This window comes from Larus michahellis, chromosome 15, assembly GCF_964199755.1.
Source record: "Larus michahellis chromosome 15, bLarMic1.1, whole genome shotgun sequence".
NCBI lineage: Eukaryota > Metazoa > Chordata > Aves > Charadriiformes > Laridae > Larus > Larus michahellis.
This window is the reverse complement of record NC_133910.1, coordinates 473,800-498,013: the sequence shown is the minus strand read 5'-3', so window position 1 is coordinate 498,013 and position 24,214 is coordinate 473,800. Positions and strand designations below refer to the sequence as shown.

The 24,214-nt window shown below is 55.9% G+C and overlaps 2 protein-coding genes across 2 annotated transcripts; both read right to left on the bottom strand.

The window, feature by feature from the left end:
* Positions 1–77: 77 nt before the first annotated feature.
* On the bottom strand, positions 78–9,360 carry LOC141751763 (adenylate cyclase type 10-like). The gene is made up of 11 exons (XM_074609128.1): positions 9,302–9,360; positions 9,022–9,211; positions 8,606–8,658; positions 6,983–7,136; positions 6,084–6,276; positions 5,462–5,548; positions 4,742–5,025; positions 3,993–4,129; positions 1,896–3,312; positions 912–1,250; positions 78–675 (listed from the first exon to the last, which is right to left on the bottom strand). Exons 1-9 carry the CDS (start codon positions 9,345–9,347, stop codon positions 2,861–2,863), a joined length of 1,596 nt encoding a protein of 531 aa, XP_074465229.1. The 5' UTR covers positions 9,348–9,360; the 3' UTR covers positions 78–675; positions 912–1,250; positions 1,896–2,860.
* Positions 9,361–9,929: 569 nt separating this feature from the next.
* Positions 9,930–23,945, bottom strand: LOC141751762 (adenylate cyclase type 10-like). The gene is made up of 10 exons (XM_074609127.1): positions 23,919–23,945; positions 21,166–21,273; positions 19,189–19,339; positions 12,934–12,972; positions 12,389–12,532; positions 11,858–12,063; positions 11,325–11,418; positions 10,930–11,018; positions 10,169–10,360; positions 9,930–10,055 (listed from the first exon to the last, which is right to left on the bottom strand). Exons 1-10 carry the CDS (start codon positions 23,943–23,945, stop codon positions 9,930–9,932), a joined length of 1,176 nt encoding a protein of 391 aa, XP_074465228.1.
* Between the last annotated feature and the right edge of the window lie 269 nt (positions 23,946–24,214).

Below are 24,214 nucleotides of genomic sequence, written 5' to 3'. Positions count from 1 at the left end.
AGTGGCGAGCCAAAGGCACAAGCACCGATTCCACGATGGCTTGGCATTCACACCAGTGTGTGCCGTTGTGCTGCCTGTCGGTCTCGTCGGGCAGCTCAGTTGTCTGTTCGCCCTCTGGCAGAAGCCGCTCCGCCACACTAGTCAGAGGACCTGTCCCCAGGGGAAGAAGAGAGCAAAGAATGCACAGGCATCACCTACACTGGTCTTTTGCCCCACAGAGAGGCCATCAAAAGCCCTTTGTTCAAAAGGGAGCGCGAGCCCACGGGCAGGCATGACTCCTACAGCTGCTTTGTAGCCAGGGAGAAGAAGACAAGCTGGGCTTTCTGTCACCTCCCCCAGGCAAACCACCCGGCTCCCTTGTGGTGGCTTTTCGCCTGCAGATTTTGTAGCGCTCCTCTCGAGGAACTGGAAAGCAAGGCCTGCTCCAGCGTAGTGTGACCATCACTAGGAGCCCACGGGCTTCCTCCAGCACTGTCTCACCTCCGTGGCCATCTCTTCCCAGCTCCCACCTCACAGAAAGCCTCTTCCTTAAGCTAGAGTCACAACCGGCAGGCAAATGCCAGCGCTTCCTTGGTCTCCTCTGGAGACCCCTGAGGCCCCTGCCTTTACAGAGAATCAAACCCTTGTCTGCTCACCCGGTTTCCGCCTCCGTGAAAGCCTGCTGCTCTGCGGCATCTGCAAAGAAAACAGGGGGTTAGACACCTCCTCGCCTGCCCCAGGGGAAGAGCTGCTCTCGCTCTCCCACTGGGCTTCAAGGACCCTTGCGAGGGTGCCGACACGCTGAGCAAAGTCTGCGGTGGTTGTCCTCAGCTCCTGGGCTCATCCCCGGCAGACCTCCTCCCAGCCGATCCCCAGCATACACCCCTGGGCTCCTGGAGGGCCCGGGCTGTGGAGCACGGTGCACAGCGTACCCCCAGTGGCGTGGGTCCTGTCCTGCTTCAGCTCTTCTCCAGCCAGCACCAAGGCCTCCCAGCTGCATGAGTCGCCTCCGTCGGCAGGGTCCCGACAGCTGCCTCCGTCCTGGCTGCTGGTGACGGCGAAGTGGTGGAAGGCGACAAACTCCCCTTGGCCGCAGCTCTTGCATTTGTGCGCGTGCTACTCCAGGAAGGCGGCACACTTGCCTCGCAAGGCGACTCGCTGCCTCTCGGGCCACAGCTCGTACGCAGCCTTCTGCAGCAGCGGGACGCAGAAGGCCAAGACGCCAGGCTGCTGCTCCTCGGTCCTCGTGCTGGGAGAGGGCCTCTGCACACCTGCAAGGCAAAGGGCCTCGGCATCAGCCCCAGCTCAGGGCCGTCGCAGCCGGGGCACGAGAGTCATGCCTTGGCGTGCACCCTTGCCAGCCAACCAGCACTGCTGCATACCGAGCCTTGCAGCACGGGGCAAAAGGGCCCAGCTTGCCTTGCTGACGCTAGCCCAGCCCCGCGGACACAGCGCTCAGCTGCGCTCCAGGCAGGAGCTGGGCATGTCACCACCAGCCCAAGCAAGCCCCGTCCAGCACTTTCTCCCTGCTCTTGGCAAGGCAGTCCCCAGCCTCCTGAGCTTCCTCCTGCGCCACAGGGGAGTCAAAGCTGAATAAAAGCCCGTCAAGGGCCCCGGGGCAACCTGGAGAGCATCTTTGATCAGGTGGCTGGGAGAGGATGTCAGGGGCTCCACACGCCCTCCCGTGCCTGTGCTACGAGCAGCACTCGGGATGGCACTTGGTGGGAACCTCCCTCCAGCGCAAAGCTAGCGGGCTTTGAGACTGACCCGTAAGGTCTTTGAACAACCCATCGCAAAGAGCCGTGCCTGCCTGAGCCCCAGCCACCCCTCACAGCAGGGGAAGCGCACCATGCCCTGGGGAGCCCTGCCGGGACACAGCTGGGAGCTCCCTTGTCCACCTGCCCGCTACCACTTACTGCTCTCCACCTGCGAAGAGGTGGCTGGCCCCTCGGTAGGATCTTGCACATCTTCTGGCACCTCTGTGTTTTTCAGCCACCTCAGGATGTTGTCGCTCACCAGCTCGTCCAACGAGGAATTCATATGGGTCCTGAGGCCAGTGGGAAGGATGTGCAACAGGAGCTGGGTGGTAAACACCGGCCCGATGATGGCTGCAAACTTCACAACCATCCGCGTCAGCAGCTGCATCCGATCCAGCTGAGTCAGCGCAATCTCTGTCAAGAAGAAACAACACGTCTCTCTTGCCTCTTCCCCATGCTGAGGCTGGAGAGGCTGGAAAGTTTCAACCCATGAGATGGGGTAGACTTTGGCCTCCTCTCCTTGCGGCTGCACCTACTGGGCAATCGCAACCCAGGGTAGGCATCTTCAAACTGGCTCCGCTCCTGATGGAATCGCAGGCCATGAGGCCTGGGGAAAAGCCAGATGCTCAAACAAATGCTCCCCCACCGAGGGCAGGGAGGGCAGGACCCAGCAGGTATGCGCATCCCATGATGTGCCCTACCAGATCTGGAGTAGGCTTTTGCCCAACAGCGCACACAGAGAACTTTCCCCACATCACAGGTGGACACAGAGCTCCCCACAACGCTTGCCTTAACTTGGCCAGACAATACTATTCCTTTCTCTTGGTTTTTTTTTTTTTTTTTTTTTTGGACAAAGCCACTTCACAGCAGGAATACTTTAGCATGATGTCTCTTCACAATTCATAACAAATGTCTATGGCCAGAGAGGAGGGACACTCATTGAAAGCTCCCCCATCCAGCTCCCCTGGCTACAGGAGGATTTCCATGCCGATCCGCAGAAAACAAAAAACCAAAACAAAACGAAAAAAAAGAAGAAAAAAGAGAAGGATTTGGTTTGGATTAAGTGCCTTGAGACCAGCATTAGCTGGGGAACTTAAAAAGAGAACAGCAATACAGATGCTGCGTCAAAGTTGGGACAGAGGCAAGTCAAAGCCTTTTCCCAGCAAAGTATTTGTTTTGGTGAGAAAAGGGAGCCATTTCAGTGTTGCACGGATAACCTTTTCTCTCCTACCTGCTGACGGAGAGCAGCCAGCAGGCTCACAGGAGGGGAAAGCGGCTGCCTGCAGCCCCAGGCCTGTTTCTGGTGGGACCGGAGCCGCCTTCCCAGCAGAGCCCCCACGCTGAGAGGGTGACTCTGCAGCACACGGATGCCCGGCCTCCCTCCAGCCCCTGCCCCGGGAAGGAGCCCCAGCACAGCCGACAGCCGGCAGAGCGGCGCTCGGCTCCTTACCTTTCAAGGGGATGGGCAGCGCGGTGTTCTCCAGGGTCACGCCTGGCCTGAGGAGGCAGACCCTCCCGTCATTCTGCGCCTCGGAGCTCCAGGTTGCCGCGAGGGATGAAGCCTCGGCTGCAGATGCTGGGCGGAGCAAGAGAGCACCGATAAGGCAGTTCGCAAAGCGACTCGCAGCTCGCGAGCGCTTCACGATTCACTTGGGATGGGACAAGTCGCCCCTGACATGGTCCAGTGCCTGCCCTGAATGTGGTGGTCATGAAGCAGAGCAAAACAGTTCCCACCAGTTCCCAGCCAGGGAAACTGCTGGTGCTAATGCAAGACGTGGCCTCAGTCCTGGCTCTTCCCAAGGCCGCGGCACTCTGGCTGGCATTGCTCTCTCGGATGGCATTACCACCGTTTTCTTCCGTTACCGGCACTCTTGTGGGGATTTATGGTTTGGCATTCAAGTTTCCTGGGCTCGTCCCTCACCTCAAGCTGGGGTTTGTTCTCAAGTGAGCTAGCCTTTGGCCAAGCTAAACTGCATGCCCATTGGAATGCCTAAGAAACACCACAAGCACATGTGCTTCGGAAGGATTTCCCCTGTGTTTTAGCCCCACAACCCCCGCCCCAAGAATGTAGGTCCCTCCGAGCCACCAGAACTCACTGCCCCTGCTTTGCCTGTCCCAACAGCAAGGCGCACAGGAGCCCACACCTCCGCCAGACCAAGATCCGACTCTGCCCAGAGCCATGGGGGAACAACGGGGCAAGACTCTGCTGTGGAGAACACGCCACAGCAACTCGCTAGTCGCAGCCAAGGTGCTTACTGATCAGGCTCTCCCAGTTGTCCTTTGCTTTTCCAGACTGCCTCCGGGTGCAGAACTGGAGCATGTCGTTGGCACGAAGGCAGCGCAGCAGCTCCTCGCAGTAATATGGGATCCCTGAGCTGGTTCGGATCAGGAACCTGCACAGGAGCAGACCCGTCGGGGACCAGCACAAGGAAAGTAAGGTGAAACACAGTTCAGCTGGGCGGCCAGTCACTCAGGCATACCAGGGTAGCCAGCATCTTCATCACAGCTACGCCTCACTTTGGAAAGGGATCGTCCTCCCACTGCCTTGGGATTTTGTGCCCCCTGAACCCTCCAGCCTTTGCCGAAGTCCACGGGAAAAGAATTGCGGACAATGCCCAAAGCGCAGAGCAGCGAGCCCTGCCTTTCTTCTCCTCAGGAGCCTGGAGAGGATGGACCTCTGCCCCGGGGAATCTCCCCAACAGCCCAGCCACCCAGACCAAGGCCTTTTCTGTTCACACCCAGACACAGCTGGGCTCAGGACTCTTCCTCCCTTCCTCCCTGTGCAGCAGCCAAGGCTGACACCTCCCAGGCTGGGTGTCTCGGGAGTTGCCCGCTCTCAGCGCACACCCACCAGGGTGAGGCATAACAAGCCGCCCACGCCTGGCACTCGCTAGAGTCCGGGATGCTTCTAGCGGCCCTGCGCTCCCTTGCCTGGGGGCCTGATTCCCTACCACGGTCAGCAGAGGTTCAGGCCCTCAGGAAGAGCTCCCCTGCCTCCAACTTACCTCACCAGATCCCTGGGGATGCTGACCACTCCGAGGTCCTTGCAGACTTTCTGCATCACAACTGAAGCTTTCAGCTTGTCCAGATGAAGATAAGTGATTTTCTGGGACGTGGCGTTGTCTGCTGCGGCTTTGCGAAAGCTCTCGGTTATCTCGTAGCCTGGGGCTAAGCTCATGACCATGAAGAGGGAGACCTTCTGGAGCACGGGTGACATGATGAACCAGGAGTCAGGGTCGATGAAATGGGCATTGTCGATGACAAATATGCCAAAATCTCCTGTAAGGGTCTGAAAAAAAGCAGGTTGCTCTGAGGGGAATCCAGTGGATTCTCAGCTGTCTTGCAGGGGACGAGATTTAGCCTCCGTCTCTTGAGAGGATGCTCTGAAGTCTCTCCCCAGCCACTTTCCCGCTCGGAAGCTTACTGACTCTTTGAGACTGGAGGGTCATACCTAACATCACTTGCCCTGCAGAAGGAGGGAGCTCGGGCAAGGGAACCCAGAAGACATTGTTCCTCCTCCAGGGCACACTTTACGGGAGGAAAGTCCTCGGGTGTGTTTGTGGGGCTGCGGGGGGAAGTGGGGGGGCGAGGGCTTTCTCGGGCTCTGACGGGCCATGACCCAGGTGCGCAGTCATCCCGCCTGCTCACACCTCAGTGGTACAGAGCCCGCAGACGGCAGGGTTTTTCCTTCTCTGACCCAGGGGGAAGGAAGGAGAAATGCTCACCTTCTCCAGCACTTTCACCCGAGTCGAGTGCAATTCCAGTCTTCTTTGAGTTTCATCCATCTCGCGAACATTGTCCGAAATGGGGAACTGGCCAGAAAAGCAGAGTCAGGGAGAAACACGGCTCCGGGGCTCGGCACACCTACCCAGCACGCAAGACCGCAGAGCCCACCGTCTCTGACAGCCTCAGCACCTCACCTCTGCCCAGCACAGGGGCAGGGAGCCGCAGCGGGGACTCCACCCAGAGCCTAAAGCAAAGGCCCTCTGCTGAGGGTCTCTGCAGAGCTGGGGCTTGGGCTGAGCCGGTTCTCTGGCTGTGGGAATCGTGGGCTGGCTGGGGCAGACCCCTCGCACAGCGGTGACCTCGGCACGAGGTCAGGAACAGCCTCTCTCCAGTGCCACTTCCAGGGTGCCGAACAAGGCACCGGGCACTGCGGATGCGGCGCAGGACACCAGCCCCACAGACAGGGAGCCCCCTGGGCCCAGGCATGGCAAATGCACACTGTGACCCCCGCAATGCCCACCCCGGAGCTAAGGCACTCCCAGCAGCGTGCCCACTCAAGGTCAGACCCAGACAAGCTCAGGAGAGGCCTTCTTAACGTCCACAGGGGCCTCTGGCTCTCACCTTGACACCGAAAATGTCATTGAGGAGGCAGTAGCTGCTCTCTTCGATTGTCCCTTGCAGCTTTGTCTTCAGCACGCGCTGCCTGTCGCCGCGCGATTCACAGTCCTGGAGGCCCAGGGCCCTGGCCATCAGCATGCGGATGGCAGAGAAGGGCTGCCTCGTGTCGATCTCCAGCAGTTCCAGGGCAACCACCCTGCGGTGCAAAAGCAAAAGGCACTGAGATTCCCCACAGCCCCAGCCTTCTAAGACAAGAGGGGCGGAGGTGCCCTTTGGGGGGAGCTCTTCAGCCCCCCATCTCCAAGCGCTTCCCACAGAAGGCCAAGCTTTTCCCTCCTCGTACGAGAAAGGGCACAGAGGGGCAGTTGCTGCCAAGCCAGCGGGAGAGCCGGGTCCAGAGCCTGTGTCTCTGCAGCGCCGGCCTAGGTCTCCCTACGTGCCCCCTGCAGAGGAACTCACGGGGCTGAGAGGCAAGAATGGAGCAAGTGGTGGGTTTGCCTTTGGGCTCCAGACCTTATCGGTCTGCCTGCCAGAGCACAGGCCCCCGTGCTCCTCCTGGGAAACACGCCGAGGGCGAGCAGGGCTTCTGAGACAGGCAGCCCTGCTGTCTCTGGGGTCTGGAGTGGGATGAAAAGCACTGAGCTTGGGCTCTTTCCTTCTATCTGCGCCTGACCCAGGGGTGAAGGAGGAAAGGCCGTGGCTCCAGAAGCCACCTCCAACTCCCCAAAGAGGCAGAGGCGGGAGCGGAGCACGCAGGTGCTCCCAGGCAGTGTCTCCAGGAGGCTCTGTCGGGAGGCTGCAGTCCAAGGGCCAGGTACCCTGGCAGAGGGGCTGGAGCGTTCCACGGCTGTCAGGGGATGGGCAGGGGCAGCGTCCCAAAGCTACAGGTGGAAAACCTGTACCTGTGGCCAGCATCCTGGCCTAGAGAGGCCAGTTCAGCAAGTAAGTGGCTCTTTCCACAGCCCATCGTGCCCTCAACCGCCAGGATGTTCCTTTGGCCTGAATCCCTATAGGCGTTCAAGCAGCTGACAAAGAGGTCAGTCTCCTGCTTCCGACCTGCGAAGACAAACCAGAGAACGAGCTGCTGGGGGCGTGCTGAAAAGCAAAGAGCCGTCCCTTTTGCGGGCACCCTCCACCGCAGCTTCCCTCCCCGCTACCACATCGGCCAGCCTGCCGGCACCCAGGCCTCCTTCCCACCTGCTCGTCCACGCTTGGGCACCTCTGCCTTCCTCAGAGCAGTCACGGGGCCACCTGCTTGCCTGCCCCGCAGCGCAGCCCCCTCGCCCTCTCCCCTATCCCACAGGCACGGAGATTCTGCCGGCCCCATGCGACTCCCCGCAGCGATCCAGCACGAGACTGTAAGGGATGACTGCAGCCGGTTCAGGCAGCTGCATCCCAAACAGACTCAAAGCATCTCCTCGCTGTGCCGTGAGCTGCACAGCACCTCCCAGTAGCTAAGGCAGCGTCGTCAGTCCCGTTCTGGTTTGGTCCGGGCTACAGTTAATTTTATTCAGCAATAGCCTGTACAGGTCTATGTTTTGTATTTGTGACCAAACATCGCTGTTGATAACACAACCAGGTTTTAGTTATGGCTGAAGAGCGCCTGCGCAGCGTCGAGGCCTTTTCCATTGCTCGCGCTGCCCCGCTGGCAAACAGTCTGGGGGTGCACAAGAAGCTGGGAGGCGGCACAGCCGCCACAGCCACCACAGCTGACCCCAACTGCCCAAAGGCCTATTCCAGACCATACAACGCCGTGCTCAGCAAGAAAATCCGGCGGAAAGGAGGAAGGGGGGACGTTCGGAGTGATGGCATTTGTCTTCCCAAGTCACCGTCACACGTGATGAAACCTTGCTTTCCTCGAAATGGCAAGACGCCTGCCCGCCCATGGGAAGCAGTGAATGAATGCCTGATTTTGCTTTGGGCGTGTGTGCAGCTTTTGCTTTCCCTATTAAGCTGTCTGTGTCTCAGCGCACCAGTGCTCTCACTTTAACCCTTCCGATTCTCTAACCCATCCCACTGTGGGGAGCGAGTGGCTCTGTGGGGCTGAGCTGCCAAGCGGGGTTAACCCACAACAGGGCCCAAAACATTCGGCAAGACCCCGAGTGAATACAGGCATCCCCTGCCTCCTGACATTGCCATGTCTTCGCCCAGATGCTGCCAAGAAAGCAGCTCTGAGGAGTACAAGGAGGAGAACCCACCGTCAAAACTCTCCATCGATTTGGCAGAAGGAAATCTCTTTCCTGACCCCAAAGACAGGGATCAGTTTAGCCCCCAGGCTGTGAGCAGCTCCACAGTTGAAAGCAACCTTCCTACCAGGTCTGGAAGACAGCAGGGAGCAGCAGGCGCCCCACCTCGTTTTCCACCCAAAGATATCAAGCAAGCAGAGACCAAGACAGGCGGCGCTTTCTTAGGGCTGCTGCAGGCAACACCATCCCTGGTAAAAGCCTCTCCCTTCCCAGCAAGGCACTAAAAGTTACCAAGGGGAAGAACCTGGGCTTCAGAAGAGCAAGGCGTTCTCCACCTACCCAGCAAGGGGACGTACTCCGACCTCTTCCTGGTAAGACCCACGCCAAAGATGCTAGAAGCAGGGGAAAAGACAACACAAGTCAATGAGACGGTGAGAAGCCAGGGGACCTAGAGAAGCAGCCTGGCGTGGTAGGGAAGGAGGTGCTCCTCGGGTACCGGCTTTTCTCTGGAGCAGGCTGTTATCCCCTGCACTCTTTCCCAGCCAAAGTTCAAGCTGACATGCTACGACAGCTTCAAGCGTAAAGAAGCCCAGCGGCCACGGTGGGACAGGAGAACATATCAAGAGTCCATCCCCAGAGGCCAAACCCAGAGAAACAGGAGAAGACTCCCGCTCTCTCAGCAGCTGGAGACAGCAGGGGAGAGGGGCAAAAAGCCTGCCACACCAGGGCTTCCGACCGTCTCAGAGGACACTCACCTCTCCTCGGTGACCCCCACGTATTGATAGACAGGGCCAGGCTGCCTGAGGCCTTTCATCTCTCTCTCCGGCAGCTCCTTGAAGTAGGAAGCGGGCAGCCGGGAGGCGGCGTAGGTCACTGCATCACAGGACACCAGCCCAGGGTAGTGCACCATCATCCGGGCAGCCAAGTTCACCTTCTGGCCAAGGACTGCCAGAGAGAGAGCACGCGTTAGAGAGAGAGAGCATGCATCGGTGTGGCCCGTGCCGCCAGCCCCGCGGCACCCTTCCAGGCCAATACCTGTGTATTCGTGTCTCAGCGGGTGGCCAGTGACTCCGCAGAACATCGTCCCTCTGGTAACTGCCACAGACATTGTCCTGGCACACAGAGAAACAGCAGGGCTTGAGCAGCGCCCCAGGCGCAGTCCTGCCCGCCTGGCTTCATCCCTTCCCACACCTCCCCTCGGTGCCAGCCTGGGCCACCGGCTGTGCTGCCCTGCCAGCGTGGGTCTCGGGGACGTGGAGAGCTCAAGGGTGCAACATCTGCAGGTTGCAAGGGACAAGGGGCAGGGGCAGAGCACGTGCAGGGCCACAGCCCTCTTGTGAGCAAAGAGAGAGGGAAGAAGGTGCCCGCCATGTCACCGCCTGGCGATGACAGCCACTTGGGATCAGGTGGCTGGGCCCCATCCCCGTTCATGGGGCAGTGGCCCAGAAGGGCCTGCCTCTGGCCGCAGCGGCCTCTGGCCCTCACGAGGGCTCTTTCCAGCGCGGTGGCCAGCAGAGTGTGCTTGGAGTTGCCTGCACCTCTCAGGGCACTGCCTCCTTCCTGCCAGGGACAAGGGAGAGCAAGCTAGAAGGCACATCTCTTTCTGTGAAGCCCCCTTGCGCCGTCCCAGGCAGCATGCACCCCGCCGACCCCCGCCACACACTCACTCTCTTTCCTCGAGCATGGTGGAGCACGAGTCGAAGATCTCCAGAGCACTCTGCAGGGCGTGAAGGCTCTCGCAGGGCAGCTTGTTTCCAGGGAGTCCCAGCACGCAGAGGAACGTGCAGCCCTGCCCAGGACAGATGTGGAACATGTTGCTACAGCGCCTAAGAGGGAGTCTCTCCCTCGCGCTCACTGCCCACCCTCTGGCGCTGGGGGAGGCCACCGTTCCCCCCCACTCACTTTATCACACAGGAGGACTTTGTTGATGTGGCCCTTGTGAGGAGAGAGGATTTCTAGCATCACCCTGCTGGCCTCCTTGAGGACGGTGCTGAGATGCACCGAGCTGGTACCTGCAGCAAGCTGCAGCTGGACAAAGATGCAGGTGACTGGCCGTAGCTCAGAGAGGAGATCCATGGGCAGTCCTGCATCGAGCTGGAAGACAAGAGCACGACGGCTTCACCAGCCTGCTCTCCCGGGCTCTTACTGCCCACACCAGTACCGAGGGAGCGCAGGCGTGCTGGCGATAGCGGGTAATAGCAGAGGAAGGGATAAATCCTCCTCTCGGTGCAAAAGGGCGGGCAGGCCGCCCAGCCTGCGGCAGGCAGACGCCGAGTCATAACACAAATGACAAAGGAGAGAAGGCTGCTCCGCTAACACGCCATCTGGGGACCGGTACGGACATGAGGGGAGACCCTCAGGGATGCTCCAGGGACTTCAGGGGAATCTCCCCTTTATCCCACCGTCGTGTCCGCGGCACACCCAGAACCATAGCCACGGAAAAGACAGAGGGACAGGAGTCCTCCTCCTGCCACCCATGTCTCTCTGAGGACAACGCAGACAATGGTGCGGCACCGGTGCCCCTGGGCTCAGTTTCCCTGCGTTGTCATCGCAGGGCGCATTTTCTTTGATTGGTCTGTTCCCGTAAGAGCTCCATCTCTGCAAGGCACCACTTCTTCTGCCCTCCGAAAATGCAGCCCCCAGCAGCGGTGGCCTTGCCGTACCTTCCCGAGAGCAGCGACTGGTATGTACTTCCTAAGCACATCCTTGGCGTTCAGGTCACTGGGCAAGAGAAGAGTAGGCCTCATGGCACCTGAGGAGAGAAAAGGCAGGTGGTCGCTGGGTGGATGGGACTACGAGCCGTTGCAAAGCAGGGCCTGGCCCTGGAACCGGGGGAGAAAGAGTCTTCTGCGCTTGCTCATGTTGCCACCTCCAGATGCTGAGGGCAGAGCTCTCCCCTGGAAGGAGGAGGCGGCAGCAGCCACCGCCCTGGGAGGCCCAACAGCCTGAGTGCTAACGGACAGAGGGAAGAGGGAGGAGGTGGTTCCTCTCTGGCCCCTGAAGCAGCAAAGCCCCACCTTTCGGGACAATCACAGAGCAAGGGGAAGTGGGCACTCACCTTCCCTTTTTGAGCGGTGTCTCACTGGGTCTTGTACGAGCTTGCGTAAGGCGTCTTGGCATTCGGACCAAGGCATCGGATCCACGCCCGTCACCTGAAGACACACAGAATGAAAGCACTGCCACTGGCCTCCCCAGGACTCCCAGGGGACAGAGCCTGCCCTCCACCGTTACTGCCCAGAGAAGGGGAGAAGTAGCCCACCTGGCTGGATGGGACAGCAGTGCTTCCTCAGAAGCACCGGAGCTGGACAGCCATTCTCCAAGCATGCCCATCTCCAAGCAACCACAGCTCCATGGCCCACAGAGGACATTGCTGCTGGGGCTCAAACCCTCCCAGCGCCTCCTGACCCCTCAAAGCAAGAAAGCCCAGCCCACGGTTACCCTTGAGATGGAAGGACAAGACCTTCCCCTGCCTGCCCGCTTTCCCACCTACAACTCTCTCCACATTCATCTCCTCAGCCTTCCAACACCTCCCTCCTTCATGGCCAGGCCCAGGCCCTCAGAATGGCTCTCGAGGCCAACCCATCCACCTGCCTGCACAGCTCTTGTGCCTGCGAGATGCTTGATCCTCAGCCGGTGCTGCTCACAGAGCTCCCAGCAGGTGGCCGAGAGGACAACTTCACCTGCACCCGCAACCTCTTTGGCGTCACGAACTTCAGCCAGGCACGGGCCAAAAATGCAGAAGTGTTGCCAGCTCTCATCTCCGAAAACCGGGAGGCTCATGGTCCCTGCAGAGATCCCTGGGGAGAAGGAGAAGCAGAACTGACACAGGGAACATTTGGAACTCCACAGCCCCCAGCATCTCGGCTGCTCAGAAGCTCCTCTGAAGCCCAGCGGGGAGAGGGGCGTTACAGAGGGGTGGAGCATCCTCCCTCCTCCTCGGGGAGACGCTGACACTAGTCCCTAAAGCAGGCGTCTAGAAATAGACGAACCGAGTTGATATTGAGAATGTGTTGAGTGCGCCAGGCGTCATCCCCAGCTGCCTGCCCCAGAAGCCCAGCAGACCAGAAGCACCCTGTGGCATGGCAGAGTGCCACACAGCTGCGTCTGGCACAGCGCCCGTACCTATCTTCAGTTGGATCTTCTGCCCCACATCTGTGTCACGTCTTCCGTACTTCTTCTGGATCTGCTGGCTACAGTGCAGCACCAGGCTGATGGTCCTGGCCACCTCCTGGGGTGGTGTTCTCCACAGCACCAGCACAGCATCTCCTGGGGAAAGGGAGGGAAGGTAAAGGCTCTGCCGAGACCTGACTCTCCCCGACCTACGGTCTGGTTCTGCAGAGACAGCAGAAACCAGCTGCCGTGCGGAGGAAGATGGGCTTGTGGGAGGCCATCGTCCTGGAGGACTGTGTCCTGGGCACCGGGACACCTCTCCTATCCCGGGCCAGCCACAGCAGCAGACGGCTGGCAGCGGTGACACCCCCTGTCCCGAGCGCTCCTCTGCAGCTGCAGCACTGGAGAGAGGGCACTGCTGGAGGGGTGCGTGCGTGGCCAAAGAGCTGGCTCAAGGCGCTGCACAGAGCCTCTTGAGAAGGAGCGCAGAGCAAACGGCCGCCACGGGAGTTAAATGCTACAGCTCAGTGCCCGAGGTCATCGCCCCAAGAACCTACCAGCAAACTTCAAGATGTCTCCTCCAAAAATCAGGAACTCTGTGGACAGAGGGAAGAAAAGGCAGAGTCATGTGGACTTCCAGAAGCCACCGAGCAAGGCCCTCTGCCTGGGGGGAGCACCGGGGCAAGGGTGCACTGTGGGGCACAGCTCAGGAAAGCACCGCTCCGGCCTCTCTCCCAGGCTCATGGTGGTCACAGCCCTTGTACCCCGCACAGCAGGCAGGGAGGCAGGGCCTCCAGATGCCACCAGACCTCAGAAAGGTGAAGGCTGGAAGGTACCTCTGGGGTCCATCTGGTCCAACCCCGCTGCTCAAGCCCGGCTGCACAGAGCCAGCTGACCAGGACGGTGGCTGATGGTTTCCGAATAGCTCTAAGGAGGGAGACTTCACAAGCTCCCTGGGCAACCTCTGCCAGTGCTCAGTCACCCTCACAGTCGAAAAGTGTTTCCTGATGCACAGAGGGAACCTCCTGTTCCACTCTGGGCACCACTGGGGAGAACCTGGCTCTGTCCTCTTTGGACCCTCTCTTCAGGTTGTAGGCACGTTTCTAAGGTCCCCCCCGCAAGCCTTCTCTTCTCCAGGCAAACCAGGCCCAGCTCGCTCAGACTTTCCTCATAGCACAGACGCTCCAGACCCTGGAGCACTTGCTGGATGCCCTCAGCCTGCTCTGGGCCCTGACGCAGCACTGAGACGGCTGTTCACGCCAGAGGCACCGAGGTGGCTGCTGAGAAAGTGGGTGCCTCCTCGGCCGCAGCGGGGAGCAGAAAGGACCCGCGCTGGTGCTGACCTGCCAGCAGACCCTGGCTGCGCTCGCTGTTCCTCACAGAAAGCCCCAGCCCTTCCAAGGAGGCAGGACCAGGCTGCCTCCACCCTCCACCATCACGGCCCGATGCCACACAGTCCTGCAGCACGGCTCCTACCCTCCAAAATGTTGCACAGGTACTCATTGAGCGTTTGCGCCAGCTCATCAGTGCCTCTGTCCACGCCGCTCCTCTGCACGAATTTCTCGGTCAACGCAGTGAAACCTGGAACAGGGACATCCAGAAATCAGGAAATGCCCATGTGGGCCAAAAGACCTGGCAGCAGTTTCCGCGATGCCCGGCCCGAGAGCCTGTAGGGGACACCTTCCCGTGCCAGCTCCGCACTGGTGGCAGCCGTGATGGACCGCCCAAGGTCACCCATCCTGCTCTCTGTGGGCATCCCAGCAGAAGACCTCAGCAGTGACAAGATGACCACTCTGTCTGAGGGGCTCCAAAGGGCCTGCTGTGTCCCCACATGGCTCATGTCCGTGGCTGCTCCTCCCTGCTCCCCCCACCTGAGATATCCGCAAAGAGCAGCACTCCGTGGACACTCTGAGCGGTGTCGTTGCTCCTGAGGGAGCTATCAGCAAGGAGCGAGGGGAGGAAAGCGACTGCTTTCTGCAGGTCCCTGTAGTGACGATTCCTCTCCCAGGCAGAAGCCATCGTCAGCGCCCTGTGGCACACGGGGTACCTCAGGAGAAGACGGCCGTGCCCAGCCGGGAGGAGGACGAGGACCTCACTGCACAGTGCAAGCTGCACACTGAGCCCGGGGCCTCTGTGTGGGGCGACTAGCCCTCCGCCTTCCCGGGGTGGTCACAGTCACCAGGCGGTGGCCTCCTCTGCAGGTCATCGCTTGCCCGGCAACTCACCTCACGCATCACAATCGGCTCGCAGTGACATCTTCCGTCTGTCACCGCCATTACCCGGTGTCCTGCTGTGAGCGACACAGCACTAACTTCTCTTGTAATGCTGGGGAAAACTGCACTTCTAGAACTCTCTTGTCTGAATTTGGGAAAATATGTACTTCATAGCCAGCTAGCCTATGTGGGATCAGCGGTCTCGGTGCTTTTAAGCCTTCCCAGGTGTAGAGATGAGGACTTGAGGCACTTGACGCAGGCTGGCCCACAGCATTAGTTCATACCACGAAATAATTTCATACCATGAAATAATTTCATCCTTAGAGAGAGAGCTTTTTATTTTCGTCTCCTTCTAGATACAGAAATTAATATTATTTTTCAATAGCTATCAAAAGAAGAGCTTGTTCTCTATTTCAGTGCCTCACACCCAGAGTTACAGGTTTGAACGTTTTTTAAACACTGCGACCCCCGCCCAACTTCCAGACATTTTGGGGCCGTGACCCACCTCTTTTGGGGGGAACTCAGCATAACCCGCACTTCCCCCCTCGCCTGCTCCTCCGCCGTGTGGGCCGGGGGACGGAGAGACAGGGAGAGACGAGGTGGGCGGAGGGGGAATGGTGGGGGTGGCAGAGCCGGCAGTACCTGGCCATCCCGGCCACCGCCGTCTCGCCCCAGCAGGCCTTTGCCGCCGGCCAGAGCGGCCTGGAGCATCGGCGAGCCGTCCTGGCGCCGGAGAACATGGGCCACATTCTCTCGGCACTCGCTTTCCCACCCCGCCTCCAGAGCCAAACTGCTCAAAACTCATCCCTTTCTATGGAATTTAAAAAATCACTCAGCGCTGCAACATCCCACTTCTTTTTCTTTGTTGAAAAGGAAACAGCCCCCAGGTTTTCTGCTGAAAAACTCCCAGTCCTCCCAGCTGGCAGGGCTGCCGCTGACTCCAGCCTTACTGGGAGGCCCGTCTTCGTTTCCGGAAGGCAGCCGGTTTCCCTTTGGAATCGTTAAGGGCTAGATAAAAACGTTCCTTTGAGGTTTATTTTGAAAAATACAAGCCTTGAGAAGCCCAAGGAGAATGTTCCCACACGCCTTCTGCTTTGGGGACAGGAGTTTATCGAGGCCCAGACCTGAGGATTGGTCCTTTCAAGAGAAAAACAGAACCAAAATATAGATTATTTTTCTTTCCACTGGACATGAATATTCAGCAAAAATTAAACAAAGTCATCAAAATCTGGTGACTCGGAAACAAAAAAAATCAGCCTTTTTTATAATGTTGGGAGAGACAAGATGCCTTTCTTTCCATTTCCTTCCTTCAGCTAATCAAACCCTCCATGTTCCCTCCCAAATGCCATGTTAATTTATGCAAATAAGCACCAATTAATAAAATAAACATGCAACGGGTGCTTTAAATACGACCGAGATGCCTTGCCCAGAGCAAGGACTAGTCCCTGCAGAGAGCGAGCAACCAGTGCTCCCCCAAACTGACCGTCGAGTCACAAGGTCTCTCTTGTGTCTAGAGATCCAGCCGTGGTTGCTACCCGGTCGAAGGCTGCTGTTAAAAAAACTGTGGGCACCCAGACAGAGGCCCCACGCAAACATATGGGCAGCCAGGCCTCTGGCTGCAAAGAGTGCCGGAGCCTGGCACTCGCCATGGAGGGCAGCAGAGACAACACTTGTGTAAGACGTGAACAGGTAAATGATCTGCTCATTCTGGTGGCTGAGCTGAAGGAAGAAGTGGAGAGGTTGAGGAGTATGAGAGAATGCGAGAGGGAGAGTGACTGGTGGACCCGCTCCCGGAGAGAAAGGGAAGAGGGTGAGGCCCCACACAAGTCAGAGGACCCCCTCCCCTCTCGTCACCAGGCAATAGGAGGGGATCGCAGAGACGAGGGGGAATGGAAACCGGTCCCTGCGCGGGGAAGCAGGAGAATGCCCTCCCGGCCCCTCCCACCTTCCCAGTTACCTTTGCAGAACAGATATGAAGCCCTGCAGGAGGAACTGGCTGTTGGAGAGGAGGATGATACACCCAGGCCAGGAACGTCAGAAAGACCAAGTCGCCATGGACCCAGCATCACAGTTGGCTCCAAAAGGAAAAGCAGACGGGTCATTGTGGTGGGTGACTCTCTATTGAGGGGGGTGGAGGGGCCAACATGCCGTCCAGACCCACTTCACAGGGAAGTCTGCTGCCTCCCTGGGGCACGGGTCAGGGATGCGTTAGGCAAACTTCCGGCCCTAGTAAACTCCTCTGACTACTACCCCCTCTTAGTATTTCAGGTGGGTAGTGACGAAGTGGGTAGGAGGAGCCCAAAATCGATTAAAAGAGATTTTAGAGCCTTGGGGCGACGGCTTAAGGGGTCAGGAACACAAGTTGTATTCTCCTCTATCCCTTCAGTGGCAATCATGAATGAGGAAATTAACAGGAAGAGGCAACAGGTCAACTCGCGGCTCCGGGACTGGTGTTACTGGCAGGGCTTTGGGTTTTTTGATCACAGGCTGCTATATGAGTCACCTGGCCTGCTGGTGGCAGGTGGGACGCACCTGTCCCAGAAGGGGAAAAGAATTTTGGGGCAGGAGTTAGCAAGGCTCATTGACAGGGCTTTAAACTAGATATGAGGGGGGAAGGGGAGACAACTGGGCCTGTCAGGAATAAATCCAAGGGAGGCATGCCAGGGCTTGAAGGATGGTGGGCTAGCGAGGACTCTCACTCTGACATTTCATTGGAGAGAAGGGATAGACGCTTAGAAATCATGGAAGCACCTGAAAGGGGTCTGGTGGGAAATGGGGCCCACACTCGCAAAAAGGTGCTGGTGCATCTATACCAATGCACGCAGTATGCGCAACAAACAGGGGGAGCTTGAAGCCATGATGCACCAGGGAAACTATGACACGGTGGCTATCACAGAAACGTGGTGGGATGCCTCACATGACTGGAGTGCCACAATCGATGGCTACAAGCTCTTCAGGAGGGACAGACAGGAAAGGAGAGGTGGAGGAGTGGCCCTGTATATTAGAGAATGCTACGAGAGCTCAGAAATCGAGTATAGTGATGACGGGGTGGAGAGCGTTTGGATTAGGTTAAGGGCCGATAAAGCTGCTATCGCTGTGCGAGTCTGCTATAGACCTCCCAACCAAAGCAGTGAGGCGGACGAAGCTTTCTATAAGCAGCTGGGGGAAATCTCGCGATCACTTGCCGTTGTTCTTGTGGGGGACTTTGACCTCCCGGATATCTGCTGGGAATACAGCACAGCTGAGAGGGAACAATCCAGGAGGCTCCCGGAATGTGTGGAAGATAACTTCCTCACACAGCTGGTAAGTGAGCCCACCAGGGAAGGTGCCCTCCTGGACCTGCTTCTTGTGAAGAGGGAAGAACTTGTAGGGGAAGTAAAGGTTGGTGGCCGTCTAGGGCACAGTGATCGTGAGATGATCGAGTTTCTGATTCTTGAGGAAACAAGGCGAGGGGTTAGTAAAACTGCCACCTTAGACTTCCGGAGGGCAAATTTTGACCTGTTCAGAAGACTGCTGGACAAAGTCCCTTGGGAGGCTGCCCTGAAGGATATAGGAGCCCAGGAAGGCCGGACGTACTTCAAGAGAGAAGTCTTAAAGGCACAGGAGGAGGCTGTCCCTGTGTGCCGAAAAACAAGTAGGCGGGGAAGGAGACGGGCCTGGCTAAATAGGGACCTTTGGCCGGACCTCAAGAACAAAAGGAGAGTCTATGACCTCTGGAAGAGGGGGCAGGTCTCTCATGAAGACTGTAAAGATATAGCGAAGCTATGCAGGGAGAAAATTAGGAGAGCCAAAGCGCAGCTCGAGCTCAACCTAGCTACAGCTGTTAAGGATAACAAAAAATGTTTCTATAAATTCATTAACAACGAAGGGAGGATTAGGGAAAATCTCCCTCCCTTACTGGATGCAGAGGGAAACATAGTCACAAAGGCTGAGGAAAAGGCTGAGGTGCTCAATGCCTACTTTGCCTCAGTCTTTAGCAGTGGAACTAACTGTTCCCTGGGCACCCAGCCTCGTGAGCTGGGAGACAGGGAGGGGAACGAGGCCATCGCAATGAAAGAGGAAGTGATCTACGACCTGCTACGCCGCTTGGATGCGCACAAGTCTATGGGACCGGACGGGTTACATCCAAGAGTGCTGAAAGAGCTGGCAGACGTGCTCGCCAAGCCACTTTCCGTGATCTACCTGAAGTCATGGCTGACTGGGGAGGTCCCAATGTGTGGGAGGATTTTTAGTACAAAGGGGTCATCCTGTGAACACTCCAAGCACCGAAGAATTGTTAACAACTGTGTAGGCCTTGTAAGTTTGAAGGTTATGTGAAAACATTGTAGCGGTGTTAGAAATGCTGAGACAAACAAGATATGAGAAAGTGTGCTGAACTCAGCGTGCAAAATGCAGAACTTCGCCCAGGATATAGGAGGGGTGATTGTTCGCGTGGACAGATGTTTTAAGGCAATTATAATATGTTGCTTACTGCATGTACAGCTCATGCAACCAATCAGCAAATTGTCGGCGCGTGATGCGGAATCAGAATGTCTATAATAACTGAGCTATCTGTGCAATAAAGTGGCATTAACCTGATCATATTGGTCGTGGTGTTACTGTCCGAGCCTTCTGCGTCGACAAGTGGCGCCCGAACAGGGACCCTCAGATCGGTGTTGGGATCAGCGAATACCCGATGAGCAACCAACGGACGGAGGGGGCAGAAGAAGCCGGTCGATAGGTGAGTGCTGCCCCGGCACTCGGGAAGACGCTAGCGCATCAAGTTAGGGAATCTCACTCTGGCCAAGCGAGCGGCCGGGGAGGAGATGTGGTCTATGCACTCCAAAGAAGAAGAGGCGGTAGTTAAGCTCCTCCAACATATACTCTCTACGAGAGGACTGAAGTATGATACGCCTACCTTGAAGGCGCTCTTAGCATGGGCGCGGGATAAAGGACTTATCCCCACTGTTGCTGCCGCTTTTGCTCAAGATACGTGGGCTAAAATAGGAGCGGTGTTGTGGGATGAAGTAAGTAAAGGATCCAAGGAGGCACAGAAACTCTCCACCGTGTGGAGGTTAGTATCAGAGACTTTGAAAACAATGCAGGCAGAACGTGCTGCGGCCGCCTCTGCCTTTGCAGCATTAACACCCAGAGTTAAGGATGTTTCCCCCACGAGCCTTTCTTTTGGGGGATCGCCAGAAGCTGTCGTCCCTCAACCCCGGGGCTGCAGAATAACACCGGGGAATGTAGTGAGTCATGCCGTTACTGCCCCGAGCCAGCCTACTCCCGCTACAGACCCTCTTGAGATGCCTGTTTATGAAAGTGGAAAAGAGGAAGAAACTACGTTTCCTCCTCTCCCTCCCAAAGACACTGTTGTCGAAAGTACCGAAGGAGACCGCCCTGAGGATTCCAGGGATCAGCCAACGCCGTACCCTCCTCTGCCGCCCTCTACTCCGCCATCACCTGGCAGCAGCACTAGAGTACCACCTGGTGGACTGACAGACCTTCAGTTCTGGGAGTTGTTAAAAAAGTTGGAAGCGTTGGAAGCTCGTCTAGACGATCAATCCAGTTCACGAGCTCCTCCAGCTTACCCTGCTCCTTTGCCACTGCCTCATCATGCCTTGTCGTGGCCGCCATTGTCGGGATTTGAGGGGCATGGGGGAGCGGTAGGAGGGGAGGAAGGATTGAAAAACCGATGGAGGGGAGAAATTAGAGACGCGGCAATTGAGGGCGTGTTTCTTGAGCCTATGGCGTTTCCGGTGTTTGCTAATGCTGGGGGTGGAAAGGATTGGGAACCGTTTGATTGGAAATTGTTAAAGGAGGCGAAACAGGCTGTTAGTTAATATGGACTAGGCTCTCCCTATACTAGGGCTATAGTGGAGCATTTATTTACTGCAAATTTACTCACACCACATGATTCAAAGCAGATTTCTCAAATGTTGCTCACCCCTTCTCAGCAGTTGCAGTTTTTCAGTGTGTGGCAGAACCTATGTGATCAGGCTGCTGCCACCCGGCGTCCTCAAGGTGATCCTTTGTATGGGGTACAGACACAGATGTTAATGGGGACGGGACCTTACGTTCGAACTGACTGGCAAGCTAATTTTGCTGTGGAGGTTTTGCAACTCAGTCAACAGCTAGCTCACAGGGCTTTGTTGGGGATTAGAGGGGAAAAAAACCCTCCTGCTTTTACAAATGTTCGCCGAGGACCTACGGAGCCTTGTTCTGGGTTTGTTGATAGATTGCATGCAGCTATTTCTGCTCACCCTGACCTTGATGAGACCATGAAAGCTAAGTTTTTAGACTTACTTGCTTTTGATAATGCGAACGATAAAACCAAGAAAGCTCTTGGTACCCTACCTCGAGGCAGTACCACTGCTCAGCTGCTGGAAACAGCAGAACGGGTGCTTTCCCAAGAACAGGCTACGGTTATGGCTGCTGCTGTTGGAGCAGCGGTACGTCCGTTGGTGCAACAGCAATCAAAAGGAAAATGTAATAATAATGATAAGAAATGTTATAATTGCGGAAAATCAGGTCATTTTCGTAAAGAGTGCAGAAACGCAAGTAAGGGACAAGCGAGCGGGCAAGTAAGCTCCCCACGTCAGAGTGGAGGTAGATGGTGTGTGAATTGTCGAAGCGCCACCCATAATTCTGCGGAGTGTAGGCGATCGGGAAACCGGGTACCAAGCGCGATGCATCCTCCTCGCACTATGACACAAGTACAGGAGGCGGTATAGGGTGCCTGGACCGTTGCGCCACCGCCACTGCAGGAAGCGTGGGAATGGACCTGGCAACAGCAGTAGATACCACTTTAGTCACAACGGCGGTCACTCTAATTGATTCAGATCAACGAGGACCGCTGGGCCATGGACTGAGTGCTCTGTTAATTGGGCGCTCCTCCGTGTCCCGTCAGGGCATTTTTATTGTACCGAGCCTTATCGATGCTGATTATACAGGGATTATAAAGATTATGGTATATACGCTGACCCCCCCGATTACCATTCCTCAGGGGTCAAAAATTGCACAATTGATATTATTTCGATTAATGGTCCCGAGGTCGCTGCCAAAACAGAGGGGTGCCGGAGGTTTTGGCTCAACAGGGTCTCCTGATGTCTTATTAGCTATTGATATTGCACGAGGCAAGCCTGAAGAAAAGGTGGTTGTGACGCATCCTTCAGGAACGTCTATTACCCTGACTATGTTGATAGACACAGGTGCTGATGTTACGATTGTGCCTATTTCTAGCTGGCCATCAGCGTGGCCCCTTGCTCCTGCTGCGACGAGTGTAGTCGGGGTAGGGGGTCCACAAAGGACAATGATCAGCCAAACTTTAGTTTCTTTTACATTTATGGATGGAACCGTAGTCTCAGTCAAGACATACGTGATGCAGCTACCTGTCACCTCGATAGGTAGAGATGTGCTTTCTCAGCTTGGGGCTCGACTTGTGACATGGCCTTTTTAGGAGCGGTCACGGTCGAGCAGCCAACATTGAAGCTCACCTGGACCACTACAAGTCCTGTGTGGGTGGACCAGTGGCCTCTAAAAGAGGATCGGCTGCATATTGTTCAAATGTTAGTACAGGAACAGTTGGAGGCAGGTCATATTGTACCCTCAACGAGCCCTTGGAATACCCCTATTTTTACTATTCCAAAAAAAATCAGGAAAATGGCGCCTATTACACGATCTCCGAGCCATTAATGCGGTAATGCAGGAAATGGGGGCATTACAGCCAGGTTTACTATCACCTGCGATGATACCAAAAGAATGGAACTTGTTTATTGTAGATTTAAAAGCTCCTCTGATGCCATTGCTAGGCACCTCTACACAGGCTGAAGTTTGTCGGCAACTCTCACCAACTCAAGAAAAGGCTTTAGATTTCATTGTTCAAAAAATCATGACTGGGTGCGTGCAACGCTTAACAGGAGTTCCCCTACAATTGATTGTGATAAATTCTGGGTCTGGCAGAGAACATTTGATAGGTTTGTTAGTACAACAGGTCAATTGTACGGTGTCTATAATAGAATGGGGTTTTCTATCTTACCAACCTAAGAATACTGTCTGCACTCGTATATAAATGTTTGCAAACCTTATTATAAAGGGCAGACGTCGTATCGTTGACTTAACTGGACATGAGCCAGAGGTTATATATGTTCCGATTACCCAGAGTTATCTGGATTGGCTTCTCTCTTCCTCAGAGGTTTTACAATATGCATTAACGGATTTTTCCGGACAGATAACTAATGCCTACCCACCAATGAAACTTTTGCCATTAATTCGAAATCAAACTTTTGAAGAGACTCCACGACGTTCGAATTCTCCGGTGTCTGGACTCACGGTATTTACAGATGCCGGAAAGAAATCAAAAAGGGCGGTGGTTACCTGGTGCCTTAACGGACAATGGCACTCCAAAGTACTAAATGGTGTTTTACAAGATTCTTTACAGACTTTAGAACTACGGGCAGTGGTGTGGGCTTTTCAAAACTGGCAGAATGAACCGATTAATGTTGTTTCAGAGTCTATGTATGTGGTCGGTACTGTTATGAGACTGGAACGATCGATGCTTCGATCTCTTCGAAATTCTGTCTTATATCAGTTATTGTTACAATTGTTACATTTGTTAAATCAGAGAACGTATCCTTATTTTATAGTGCACATACGTAGCCATCAGCCTGATTATGGCCTGGCCATTGGTAATAATCGTGCTGACCATTTGGTTGCAGCAACCTGGGAGAACTGTCAAACCAACTTATTTGAACAAGCTCGAGTGTCTCATGAATTTTTTCATCAATTGGCTAGAGTATTAGCAAGGCAGTTTAATTTACCTATTTCTGAGACATGTGGTATTGTGCAATCCTGTCCGGATTGCCAAGGGACTGGTTTTGGGCTTGGCCTAGGCGTGAACCCACGTGGGTTGCATTCCTTGCAATTATGGCAAATGGATGTTACCCATGTTCCTGAATTTGGAGGGCTCAAATATGTCCATGTAAGCATTGACACCTATTCGCATGCCATCTGGGCCACAGCACAAACTGGAGAAATGGCCAAACATGTTATTAAGCATATGTGTGCAGCTATAGCAGTTTTGGGGGTACCCCAGGAAATTAAAACCGATAACGGACCTGCCTATGTTTCTCAACGATTTGCTAAATTCTGTACTCTATGGGGTATACGTAAACATACTGGAATTCCTCATTCTCCCACGGGACAGGCCATAGTCGAGCGTGCACACACTACGCTGAAGGCGCTTTTGCAAAAACAAAAAGGGGGAGAAATTACCTCTTCTTCTGCAGAACGCCTTGCAAAAGCTTTAGATGTATTGAACTGTTTGCGGTTAACTGGAGAACGTGACTCACCTCCAATAGTGATTCATCACATGTCATTACGGTCTGGTTTGCAAGCAACCACACCAGGACGGGTACAGTATAAGGACTGGCAATCAGGGCAATGGAAGGGTCCAGTGGAGATAAAAATGATTGGTCGCAGATATGCTTGTGTTTTGACAGATCAAGGTCCAAGATGGGTACCAGCACGTTGGATTAAGCCGTGGAGGGAACCTAAAATGCAAGAGAGTGGAACGCGAGACGGTGATATGACCACGTGAACTCACCACTCTGGCTCTCGCAGGCTTGGCAACTGTCATATGTCCAGC

Bases quoted from the DNA above. Each gene is read 5' to 3' on its own strand.
- LOC141751762 (XM_074609127.1), bottom strand. From the start codon at position 23,945: ATGACATGTGATGAATCACTATTGGAG. The intron at 12,533-12,933 runs GTAGGTTCTTGG...CCCTTTCCCCAG, and splicing joins AGACATCTTGAAGTTTGCTG to GAGATGCTGTGCTGGTGCTG. The intron at 11,019-11,324 runs GTGAGTGCCCAC...TTCTCTCCTCAG, and splicing joins ACACCGCTCAAAAAGGGAAG to GTGCCATGAGGCCTACTCTT.
- LOC141751763 (XM_074609128.1), bottom strand. From the start codon at position 9,347: ATGTTCTGCGGAGTCACTGGCCACCCGCTGAGACACGAATACACAG. The intron at 6,277-6,982 runs GTACAGGTTTTC...TTTGCACCGCAG, and splicing joins GGCCAGGATGCTGGCCACAG to GGTGGTTGCCCTGGAACTGC. The intron at 5,549-6,083 runs GTGAGAGCCAGA...TTTTCTGGCCAG, and splicing joins ATGACATTTTCGGTGTCAAG to TTCCCCATTTCGGACAATGT.